This window comes from Eufriesea mexicana, unplaced genomic scaffold, assembly GCF_001483705.2.
Source record: "Eufriesea mexicana isolate 0111107269 unplaced genomic scaffold, ASM148370v2 scaffold100, whole genome shotgun sequence".
Taxonomy (NCBI): domain Eukaryota; kingdom Metazoa; phylum Arthropoda; class Insecta; order Hymenoptera; family Apidae; genus Eufriesea; species Eufriesea mexicana.
In genome coordinates this window covers 1773679-1786421 of record NW_016908280.1, presented here as the reverse complement: position 1 = coordinate 1786421, position 12743 = coordinate 1773679, and the positions used below count along the sequence as shown (strand labels likewise).

General features: G+C 45.7%; 1 protein-coding gene across 1 annotated transcript in view; it reads right to left on the bottom strand.

The window, feature by feature from the left end:
• Cubn (Cubilin) overlaps nt 1-12743 on the bottom strand; it is a 20900-nt gene that overhangs the window by 4121 nt on the left and 4036 nt on the right. The window contains 29 exon segments of the mRNA XM_017910409.1: nt 1-110; nt 196-381; nt 463-796; nt 1028-1163; nt 1247-1447; nt 1556-1785; nt 1850-1923; nt 1996-2229; nt 2306-2462; nt 2535-2643; nt 4751-4826; nt 4902-5045; nt 5117-5335; nt 5425-5606; nt 5688-5876; nt 5960-6111; nt 6185-6381; nt 6765-7136; nt 7194-7398; nt 7657-8168; nt 8487-8729; nt 8827-9100; nt 9173-9565; nt 9635-10125; nt 10799-11131; nt 11215-11375; nt 11451-11768; nt 11843-12068; nt 12170-12686. The exon segment at nt 1-110 is cut by the window's left edge and continues 1 nt beyond it. Coding sequence (XP_017765898.1) covers nt 1-110; nt 196-381; nt 463-796; nt 1028-1163; nt 1247-1447; nt 1556-1785; nt 1850-1923; nt 1996-2229; nt 2306-2462; nt 2535-2643; nt 4751-4826; nt 4902-5045; nt 5117-5335; nt 5425-5606; nt 5688-5876; nt 5960-6111; nt 6185-6381; nt 6765-7136; nt 7194-7398; nt 7657-8168; nt 8487-8729; nt 8827-9100; nt 9173-9565; nt 9635-10125; nt 10799-11131; nt 11215-11375; nt 11451-11768; nt 11843-12068; nt 12170-12686 — 6975 coding nt within the window.

Genomic DNA, 12743 nt, shown 5'->3' with positions numbered 1-12743 from the left:
CTTGTCTTTGGGTGCCCGAATTTCCCACGAGCAGGTGATTCCGCCGAGGTATGCGTCGTTGTTCATTAAGGGCTTAATCTCCGAGGGTTCTGTTATCACTCCGCCACAGCCTTTCAAGGAGGGAAAGACAAATAATAAATTCCAAAGTCGATTAAAACGAATTACGTAATTTCTAGATGTTGCTATGATCAGTACCACTGATGTAGTATTTCAATACAAATCCGTTTCGTTGAATGTATCGATCGGTTTGGAAGATGATCTCTGCCCTATCTATTGACATTAGTATTGGAGGCTTCTCTTCACCGCACCAAATTTTCTCCTCTTCGGAATATTTTTCGGTATACTTGACCGTCACATTGTCGAAACGACAGTCCTTGCGACCTAGGATTATCAGGAACACGCGTTAAGCCATACCAGTTACATTTCCAAGTCTTTGTTCGTAAAACTCATATTCGTCCTTACTCTGTTCCACCTGGAATTCCGTGAACTGGATGATAAAGCTATTCCCCGGAGCCAGGAGGGTATAGTTACAGAACAGGTTTGGTTGATAGAAATTCGGAAACCCTGGTGACACGATGATGTTAGGATGAGTGGTGACATTGAAGACACCGCCGCAGTTCTGGTACCACATGGCTCGGAATCCATCACCCTGGATCGCCTCGTTCGAATGGAAGGTCACCAGCATGCGATTGCCCGTCACGTTGAATGGCTGCGGCGTGTTTCTACCGCAGATCCTCGCAAACTGCTTCCACACTGGAGCGGAGGTTTCATTGGTTCCCTTGATCCACTCGAATATCTGTTGATGAAAATATAACGTAGACAATTTCTCCGAAATCTTGGACCTTGCTTCCGTGTCTCAATTGTCTGTTGACTAACTTCGTTCTCGCCACAGCGAAACAACAATGGCAAAATCAAACACAGACTCTACCGGTTAATATTCAGCCTGACGCAGAGTCAAGTTCTTCGTCTAGTTGCAATGGAAGCCTATTACGTTCGAACTTGATTAGCATGCAAGTTTTCCACGCACCTGTACGTAATCCTTCTCGCAGTTCACAGAACTCTCTAAATTGAAACGATCAACGAATACCAGGCCAATGTGGTAGCCATTTTCCGCGGTTATTTCCCAGGTACATTCCGCGTTGTTGGGGTACTGCGAGGGGAACCTGCGAACACGAATAGCGAATGATTCGCTCGATTAATCGTTCCCCTGACCCGATCTATCTCGCGTTATCATGCTTTCTATTACTTGGGCGACGAGATCTCTCGGTTGGTGCCGCGCAGAGCGCCGCCACATCCGTTACTTCCTGATTCCAGAATGAACTCGAAATCATTCGGCTCCTCCATTGCCGTATACTCGATCCACAGCTGATTAGACGTGCTGGTGATGTTGTATGTTTGCACGTTTGCACAGAATTTCACGATCTGCGGCGATAATGGTCCACCGTCCCTGAGAAAAGGGAACGTTGAAAAATTCGCGAGTCGTTTAGTTTTGAAAATGCAACTTAGACCAAAGCTTAGACCAAAGTTTATGGTATACTATTCGCTCGCAAGTAACCTGATGTTGATGTAATTCCTGTCACAGGATCCCAAATGAAATCTTTTCAGGTGGAACTTGATCGTCTCGCCATTGTCTGGATAATTGGCATGCCAGACACAATTGATAGGATAGGATATATTCTTAGGTGTGCTTATCACGTGCGTCAGTCCTTGAAGAATGCCACCACATGGTTGCCACTGGTACTCGAGTTTGAAATTCATCGGCTTGCCGAAAGTGCCGTTCACTATCTACAAATTTCGCAAATGTATTTAACATCAACGAACGATGCGTTCCCTTTGCTCGAACATTTACCGTCAACTCGTTAAGGCGCTTCGGACTCCTCAGGTACATCGGTTCCGAGAAGTTGCCGCAAAGCATGCCGGAACCTGAAAACGCAAAAATAAATTTAACTCGCATGCTCTTTCTGCTAATCGAACGCTCAACTGTGTTAGTCTTACCACTTAGGCTGATGTACTGATAATTGTAACAATGTTTCGCGTGAAAGTAGCCACGAATCCCACCAATTGCGCCGGTTATCATTATCGACAACGTCACCCCAGTGCTGTTGTCGTTGTTGATCAGACTCTGCGGTACTTCCAGGTCCCATTGGCAGAAATAGGATGACTCGTTGAAGGGTCGGTACCTAGGCCCTGTCAAGTTACCTCTGACTTGGTTCACCACTCCACCGCAGGCTGAAAATTCGAATCACGCAGTCGTTAGGGAGAAGACAGTCACCTCGACGAGAAAATTTTCACGTCGTGAACGTACGAGCTGGTGCTACGCCGTAATAGCGTAGTTTAAAGCCACGATAGCCTATTGACGAATAGTATCCGATCATCATGGTGTTAGCACAGCTTCTTACTTGTGACGTCCAATTTTGTCTCATCACCTCGATCCTAGACTTGAAGCGGAAATCGTTATAGAACTGAAAAGACAACAAAAGGGTTGAAACGATAGTACGGCTGGAAGTTAAGGCTTCAAGGTTGTCGATAATCACCGATATAGAGTAACCGATTCGTGTTTCGACCATAGACATTATGTCCAGGTCCTGTATGTCCACAACCACTTGATATCCCTTTGGTAGCTTGATCCTCCAGTCACAGTATCTATAAAGAAGCAGACGATGTAGAAGAAAGTGTACAAGGTTTAATACAAATTTGGGTACAAATGATCAATTACTCACTTTGAACGCGTCGCAATATTGGGGTACCCATTCGACTTTATCGTACCTTGCATCGCTGTCAATTCACCTCCGCAAACTGTTACAGAAATCGTAAATTTTATTCCCACCGCGACCAACGATCTCTCTTTCCGCTGTGTGCATGAATACTGACCTTCTTGGCTTGTAGAAAAATTCAAACTAAATCCTCTGTACATGGTATACGCAATATTGTCGCTGTGGAAGGTAACCACAGCTTCGTTGGACGCTGTTTCGATGTCCTCGGGTAACAGCACATTGCAGTAAGTTCCAAGCTTATCTGAGGAAAAGGGTAGTTACGAACAAAGGTGATTCGAGTCGAACTCGATGGATAGATTTGTTTCTACTTACTCGTGTCATTCCCTGGGATCATCTCGAAGATCTCCACGTAGTCGGTATTCTTGCAATATCTGTAGCCAGGCAAATGCATGTCCATGAAGGAGAATTTCAGGGTGTGATCGGTTGGTGCGATGACGTGCCAGGTGCAACTCTGATTTTTCGGGTAGTAGAACGGATAATTCGGTGAAGAGATGATGCCGTGAACACCTCTGATGATTCCACCGCAGACATCTATACAAATTTGTTTCCATCTTTGATTTATTCGAATATCTTCGCGCGAAGAATATTCGTACAATCGAGAAATTTTTGTGGAAACCAACCTTCGATAGTCAATACAGCCTTGAAGCCATTTTTGGGTTCCGGAATGTCCGTGTAGAAGTGGACGAACAGCATGTTTCCTGTACTCGTCATACTGTTGGGTGGTACGTCTTTACAGAACCTTCCAAGCAGCTTGGAACTATCCGTCCCGCCGTCCCTTACTTCAACGTACTCTTTCTCGCAGCTGAAACCCATTTTCTCTTTTATCGTTCGTGCAATTTGAACGATTCGATATTTTAAGTTAGTTCATAGAATGTAAATTCACTTTAAGGTGTAACTCAGGTCGAATCTTTCGATGAAATTGATGGAGATCCTCTCTTTACCGGGCGCCATCGCGGTCCACGTGCACTCGGTATAGGGATGCGGGATATTCGGGTAATTCGGTGTGCTTATTTCCCATTTCTTGTTCCTACTTGACAGTATAAATTCGCCGCCACACTTCGTGCTCACTTGCCTGAACATGTCACGGAAATTTTTAAGAAACTCGTATCCCACGTGTACACATACGTTGAAGAGCAAACGAGTAACCATGATCACCTGTAAGCTAATTGGAAGTTGACGTTGGACCGAACTCCGTACGCCTTCACGTACAAGCGATTTCCAGTGGTCTCGAGAACTTCCGGTGTCACGTTGCCACAGTACTTGCCGACACCGAGCAATGGTGACGACATTTCGCCACCATTCTTCAACTACGGGAATAATCGTACGTCTAAAAAACTTGTTAAAAATGACTGCAGGAAGATAGCTCAATTTCTGGCTTACCATCAGGTAGTTGTCAGTGCATGTGAAACTAGGACCTTGTTGTATGGACATCTTGGTGATCTGCACTTGTATAGTTCGTCCAGGTTTCACTTCGACTACCCATTCGCAGCGAATCTTCCAAACGCGTGATCCTCTGCCGAGGACAACATTGCTAATCTCGATTTCTCCGTTCGGGTCCTCCAACTTGCCACCGCAATCTGAATCACGTTCATAGACAAATTCGATAAACGCTTTGTACTGTGGAAGGTGCTCCCTCACGGTTGCTGTTAGCTGTCTGGTTGACAAGTATGCTGGATGTGGCGACGATGGCGATGGTGGAAGGAAAAGGAAGGGATGCGCTTCGTCTTGGGCCTGCTAGTGAATTCATCGGTAAGGCTACCTAGCAGGTCCAGTCTCAGACGGAGATACTATCGGAAAGTTCGAAAATTTACGAGACAGTCCTCGAACCTCCTTCAAGTAGGAATCCATCTATTGGCGTCTTGATATCCCTTTGGTAGCTTGATCCTCCAGTCACAGTATCTATAAAGAAGCAGACGATGTAGAAGAAAGTGTACAAGGTTTAATACAAATTTGGGTACAAATGATCAATTACTCACTTTGAACGCGTCGCAATATTGGGGTACCCATTCGACTTTATCGTACCTTGCATCGCTGTCAATTCACCTCCGCAAACTGTTACAGAAATCGTAAATTTTATTCCCACCGCGACCAACGATCTCTCTTTCCGCTGTGTGCATGAATACTGACCTTCTTGGCTTGTAGAAAAATTCAAACTAAATCCTCTGTACATGGTATACGCAATATTGTCGCTGTGGAAGGTAACCACAGCTTCGTTGGACGCTGTTTCGATGTCCTCGGGTAACAGCACATTGCAGTAAGTTCCAAGCTTATCTGAGGAAAAGGGTAGTTACGAACAAAGGTGATTCGAGTCGAACTCGATGGATAGATTTGTTTCTACTTACTCGTGTCATTCCCTGGGATCATCTCGAAGATCTCCACGTAGTCGGTATTCTTGCAATATCTGTAGCCAGGCAAATGCATGTCCATGAAGGAGAATTTCAGGGTGTGATCGGTTGGTGCGATGACGTGCCAGGTGCAACTCTGATTTTTCGGGTAGTAGAACGGATAATTCGGTGAAGAGATGATGCCGTGAACACCTCTGATGATTCCACCGCAGACATCTATACAAATTTGTTTCCATCTTTGATTTATTCGAATATCTTCGCGCGAAGAATATTCGTACAATCGAGAAATTTTTGTGGAAACCAACCTTCGATAGTCAATACAGCCTTGAAGCCATTTTTGGGTTCCGGAATGTCCGTGTAGAAGTGGACGAACAGCATGTTTCCTGTACTCGTCATACTGTTGGGTGGTACGTCTTTACAGAACCTTCCAAGCAGCTTGGAACTATCCGTCCCGCCGTCCCTTACTTCAACGTACTCTTTCTCGCAGCTGAAACCCATTTTCTCTTTTATCGTTCGTGCAATTTGAACGATTCGATATTTTAAGTTAGTTCATAGAATGTAAATTCACTTTAAGGTGTAACTCAGGTCGAATCTTTCGATGAAATTGATGGAGATCCTCTCTTTACCGGGCGCCATCGCGGTCCACGTGCACTCGGTATAGGGATGCGGGATATTCGGGTAATTCGGTGTGCTTATTTCCCATTTCTTGTTCCTACTTGACAGTATAAATTCGCCGCCACACTTCGTGCTCACTTGCCTGAACATGTCACGGAAATTTTTAAGAAACTCGTATCCCACGTGTACACATACGTTGAAGAGCAAACGAGTAACCATGATCACCTGTAAGCTAATTGGAAGTTGACGTTGGACCGAACTCCGTACGCCTTCACGTACAAGCGATTTCCAGTGGTCTCGAGAACTTCCGGTGTCACGTTGCCACAGTACTTGCCGACACCGAGCAATGGTGACGACATTTCGCCACCATTCTTCAACTACGGGAATAATCGTACGTCTAAAAAACTTGTTAAAAATGACTGCAGGAAGATAGCTCAATTTCTGGCTTACCATCAGGTAGTTGTCAGTGCATGTGAAACTAGGACCTTGTTGTATGGACATCTTGGTGATCTGCACTTGTATAGTTCGTCCAGGTTTCACTTCGACTACCCATTCGCAGCGAATCTTCCAAACGCGTGATCCTCTGCCGAGGACAACATTGCTAATCTCGATTTCTCCGTTCGGGTCCTCCAACTTGCCACCGCAATCTGAATCACGTTCATAGACAAATTCGATAAACGCTTTGTACTGTGGAAGGTGCTCCCTCACGGTTGCTGTTAGCTGTCTGGTTGACAAGTATGCTGGATGTGGCGACGATGGCGATGGTGGAAGGAAAAGGAAGGGATGCGCTTCGTCTTGGGCCTGCTAGTGAATTCATCGGTAAGGCTACCTAGCAGGTCCAGTCTCAGACGGAGATACTATCGGAAAGTTCGAAAATTCGATACGTAGGAAACGGAGTGTTTTTACCGAGGATTTACGAGACAGTCCTCGAACCTCCTTCAAGTAGGAATCCATCTATTGGCTAGTGTGAGAATGATGTCGCTACGATACCTTAAGCCGTGTTTTTAATTGTCCTTGCAATCAGCTTTACCTCGATAGACGTACGCACTGAAGCCTGTCTTGTTCAAGAAGGAATCCGATTCGAACTTCACTGTCATCACATTGCCTGCCGCCAGCATGATCGACGTAGAGTTCGCTAAGCAGAGCTTTCGTATCAGCTGAGCGTTGTTTGAAGCTGTGAGAGCGTTGCCGGAATAAACCGCGACGAAATCTGCCACGCAATCGGAAGTCTCTTCCAAATCCATGGTTAATATTCTCATCACTAAGTGAGTGCCAGGTGGTGAGGTGAAAACCCAGTTACAGTGAAGGTTGTCCTGATAGCCATCTGGCCAGCCAGGCGAGCTGAATTCGTAGCTTGAGTTTTGGATATCCAGTAAACCCACTTCTTGGTTGCACTCCGGCACTGTGACAAGAGGCAACGTTACGTTTGATTATTTAGATCAACGATGTCGAAACTTACGCTTAACGACGACGTTTGTATTGAATATGTTGTCGGTGTCTCTTGGTATCTGAATCCAATTAAGATCGAACCAGCTATCGTGACGAACGCTATCGGTGGACAGTTCGACATAGACTACGTTAGTAACCGATGTGACTGGATCAGGTAGATTAAATCCGCAGGCTTCTAGCAGAATAGGTGCCTCGTTGTCGTAACCATCGTATATCTGTTCGAAACATATAGTCATACGGTTAAAAAATTCCAGAAATCGCTGTTATTAGAAAGAGGGAGTAATGTTTAACACGTTAAACGCCAGGCCGGTCCCTAGGGATCGGCGCTAGATTTTCTGTTCAGGCCTCGCCGGAAGGGCCCGTATGACGGTTAACTGTGACGTGAACGGAACGGCACGTAAAACCGGCGTGACGTTTAACGTGTTAAGAGTCAATATAGACGTAAACGATAATTTGTCAAACGGTATACTTACTCTGAGGTAAGGGAAGCACGTATAATCGAGGGTCTCGATAAATAAATCGGTGATCTGGATTCGAATCAACCATCCAAAGTCAACGGTGATTCTCCAGTGGATGTTGTCTCTGCGTTTATAAGGCATTGGGTAGAGCGGAGTAGTGATTCTGCCCATGGGTCCAGTGAGATCGTCCCCTGCTGTCACGGTAAATTCACCGACGAATCCTTTACCCACGTCGTCTCCATCGCTTTTAAACTTGATCCATAATGACTTGGTCGATTGGACCGTATCTACATTGGTCCCGCAGGAAATGCTGATCAGCTTCCCGATCCCGCTGTCCTCGCGAATCTCCAGGTAATCCAGGTCACAGTTTTCGCTTTGCTGTAGATCGAACTCGGAGAAAGTCAGGCTGATCCTGTTTCCGGGCGAGTTCTTCAGAATCCAGACGCACTCGGAGTTTAAGGGATAGGAATTGGGATAGTTTGGCGAGGCGATTGTTCCTCTGTACGAGGTGTATGTTCCGCCGCATGCTGCAGTGCAATCGATAAGATTTATTATTCGAAAGAGTTAGATAAAGGGAATCAAAGGCTTCCGAGTTAAAGAAACTGATCGATGCGTCTGACATCGGAGAGTGAATATTCCGTACAGTCGAGTACAAGTGCAATGCAGTCTGTACAGGTTCTGTAAAGATAATACTACTAAAAATGCTGCTCTAACGATACGTTACGTATCGCAGAACGTTCAACGTGTCAGACGATAAATCGTTTCGGATATCGAAAGGATCGAGAACGGTGGTCGACGAGATACCGAAAATGTCGTATAACGGAGAAATACGGTGCGTTATTTACCCGAATTTAAGACCGAGTACATGAAGCTAACGTGCTCGATAAAGTCCATCGCCATGTACAAATGCACAGTGAGTGCATTCCCATTGCTGGTTACTGGCAGTGGTATAACATCCTCGCACCACGTGCCGCGAGTTGGCCCATCCAAACCTTCACCTTCGAGGATCCGTATGTAGTCAAAGAGGCATTCGTCGTCCCAACTCCTGTATATCTCCATGTGCGTGAATGTCACGGTGACATGATCGGCTGCAACAAAACCATTTAACATTCGAGATTCGTGGATGAACTCGAAACTGAACTCCATGAACTCCAAATGGACCATTTGGATACGATGGGAACATACCCGGGTTCTTAGCGACCAATATCCATGTACAGTTCAGGTTCATGTCCACGTTATCGGTGTAACTCATAGATGGGACGATGAACCCTTCGTTCTCCACGATGATACGAGCACCGCAAGCTTTGTGATACTGCGCTTTGAACCCTTTTGCCGATAACATACTGTCTGACCGCATCACGACTAACATTTCGTTGCTGGTTGACACGTAAGAGGGTGGAAGATCGTTTCTACAGTGGGTTCCTAGCAACGGCGAGTCCTTCGTTGGTCCGTCGTATATCTGCGAGAAGAAGAAACGAATTCTATTAGCTAGCGTCCACTGTCGTATAATTCCGAATAGATATTCGCGAACCTGAACGTAATCGTCGGTGCAATTTTTGGTATCCTCGACGTCGAAGTCCAGGAAAGTGATATTGACAACGTAGTTTTGATCCACTTGTATCAGCCAGTTGCAGTTCTGCTTGTTCGGGTAGTTCTTCGGATAATTCGTCGAGAATATGATTCCACGGTCGGCAGTGTATTTGCCACCGCAAGTGATCGGAACACTTTTGTAACTGACGTTGAAGCCACGCCAAGAGTAAAGCGAGTCGGAATGGAATTTCAGGAACATCGCGTTCCCAAAGCTGGTGTATACTACAGGCTTAGCCGAGTAGCAGAATTCGACTAGCAACGGCGACTGGTCGTTCACGCCGCTATAAATTTGCAGTCTGTCGTAGTAGCAGCCCCTCTGTTTCTCCGTGTTTATCTGAAAATGTCAGATCGTGTGAATAATAAATACGCGTTGTTCCTCTGTCGCGAGTCTTAAGATACTCACGTCGTGAACAGTTAGCTCGATGCTGTGCATGTAATCGACCTCGATCAACCACTCGCATTCGATATTCGTGGGGTAAGCAGACGGATATCCGGGAGACGTGAACGAGTCGGCGGGCTTTGTCAGGTGACCACCGCAACCGTCAACCACCCATTCGAGCCTGAAGCCTCTATACGCGAATATGGAGTCCGTGATAAATTTCACGAACACTTGGGGTTGCGTTGAGTGAATCTTGGGTGGGATTTCATTGGCACTGCAGAGTTTCTTCAGCAGATCTTGAGGGACATCCTCTATGCCCTCATACACCTCCACATAGTCGTAATTGCAGCCCCGTCTACTCTTGTTCTCGAGTTCGAAATGAGAGAAGGTCAGGTTGATCTTGTTGCCTTTAGGAGCATCGATCGTCCAGCTGCAGTTCAAATTGTGCTTATACTTGTTCGGGAAATTGGGCGACTCGATCACGCCGTAGAAGCCGTGTATTTTGTTATGGCACACTGCAAAAGGAACATATTTCTTCGAGTCTTAGAACAACTAGTCAAGGCGGATTTAAACGCGAACAAATGAAAATCGTATGGCTGATGTCTAATAGAATGTTGATCAGAGAAGACGCTGCTCGCTAATACGAACAAACACACATACGTAGGATATTTTTAGGCTAGAGTATTAGTGAACGATGGTCGAAGTAACCTTGTAGGGTAAACACCCCGAAAGAGTGACCTTTCGAAGGGCCTAACCCGAAAGGAGGAGTCTCTTCCACCCTTGACCTTGGCTTGGAGGAAGTTGTCTCCTCCTTCGGGGGAGGCCCTTGCCTTCCGGACAGGTTTAAAAGGACCCGTTCTGGAAGATAGAGGCAGTTTTAAGAGTTCGAGGGACAGAGAGACAGAGAGCTTTTAGAGAGTTTGATTCAGAGCGAGAAGAGTTGGAGTTTTAGTGTGAGAATTCGAGCAGTAGTGTAGCATTCAGTCAGTGATCAGTTGGAGTTGAGATCGAGTCAGTTGCAGTCCTTAAGCAGTGAACATTTTTAGTCAAAGTAGTCTCCAGCGTCGTAGAAACTGTGTAACTCTACACACATATATATATATGGGAGCAAATATCGATGCAGATGGGTCAATACCGAATTAATTTAAGGAGCGAACTTTAATGCGGTCGCGGAGAAAATCGACTCACGCGTTTCATACTTCAGATGGAAACCGCGACCGGTATTCGTATAGTCGCTGTAGAACCGAATGTTCATCACGTTAGATTTCGTCTGAATGACTTGCGGATAAGGCCTGCCGCAGTATCTCTGGCTGTCCCGAAGATTCATTCCTTCGGATATCTCGATGTAGTCGAATCTACACTTGCTGTGCTGTTCCACTTGTAAATCGACTATTAGTAATTGTATCAGATTGCCCTCCGCCACCACGATTTTCCACGTACAGTCCGCTTGCGACATATACGGCTGAGGATAGTTCGGGGACATAATCTCGCCATTGGCAGCGTTCAGAGTACCACCGCAGCCTGGAACGTCGAAAGAAACGATAGTGAATAGATCCTGCCAGTGATCGATCGAATCGATGTCTTTTGAAAAGCTCGCACATTACCAATCGTTGTACTGTCCCACGCTATGCTGAATCCACTGTACGTTTTTATTTGATCGCTCACGAATAGCAGGTGTATTTGATTCGTCTGACTTATAATTTCCGAGGGAATGTTGGTTCCACAGAATTTGCCGATTAACGGAGAAGTCACGTAGCCACCGTCTCTAATAATTAAATCATTTATATCGTTTCCATGCCGACTTCGCGTTGATACAAGCAAACTCTAACTCTCAGTTTACCTGATTTCCAGATAGTCGAAGTTACACATAGAGTGTTGCTCCAACTTGAAATCCTGTACAGTGAGAATCACCCTTTGCCTGTTCGGCGCTTCGATTACCCACTCGCACATCCTTTTGTTTGGGTAATGGTGAGGATAATTCGGCGACTGGAGAACGCCGACCTTCTTTATGAAATGACCGCCGCAGGATTTCGCGGAGTTGATGAAGACGTAGGATGCTGTGAAACCCTCGCGAGATACCGACGAGTCAGAATGGAAAACCACAGTCAGCTCGTTTCCTTGTGTCTGTATCATTGGTGGTTTAGTTTGCTCGCAGAAACTGGAAAATCGAATGATATTTTTATCATCGCTAATTAAACGAAACCTTTCATCGATAGGATAATTCGTACATACGTCCCTAACTCTTCCCTGTTCGTCGACATGTAATTTTCGTACACCTTGACATAATCGCGCCGACAACGCATGGTCTGTTCCAGGTCAAATTCCAACCACGTCAGTTTCACTATGTATCCCGCTGGGGCTTGTATCGTCCACACGCAGTCTAGATTGTTGGCGTAATGATAATTCTTTGTGGGTACCTGAATAGTTTTACCACTCTCCGTGTATAATCCTCCGCATTCTTTGACATAAAATCAGGCGTTATAGATTGATGAAATCACTGTCAGTCCGATAGAAATTTCCAATTATCTTTGATCCGTACCAAGCCACAGCTATACTTACTAGTGTCAATAGTCGTGTAGTTTGCCAGGAAACCACGTCCTTTCGTGTTCCTGTACTTGATCATCATATAATTATGGGTGGAAGAATAGAAAACGTTATCAGAGGATAGGTCCAACTCGGAGGCGCAAATATTAGCTAGACGCGTGGCGTTTTCTTTGGGACTGTCAAACACGCGGAAGTAATTTAGGTAGCAAGTAGTCGAGGGCGGTCCACGGATATCTATGTCTAATAAGTGCAATACGATCCTCTTGTTGGCCGGCGGTTTGATTTCGTAGACGCATTCGTCTTCGAAATTCGTTCTCTGCTGCGGATACATGGGCGACTGAATGATGCCTGTTTCCTCGGTAAATATGCCACCGCAGAGAGCCTTGTAGGAAAGGGCGAAGGAACCTTTGGGTACGACGTTGGTCTTGAAGATTACCAGCATCACGTTGGAGTTCGATCTGATGGTTGGCGGAAACGCGTTACCGCAAAATCGATCGAGCAATGGAGATTCGCTGGTTTCTCCGTCGTAAATCTGTCAGAAATGACGGCGTTCAGACATGTCTCTGTCCTAATACCAAACTGCAGAATA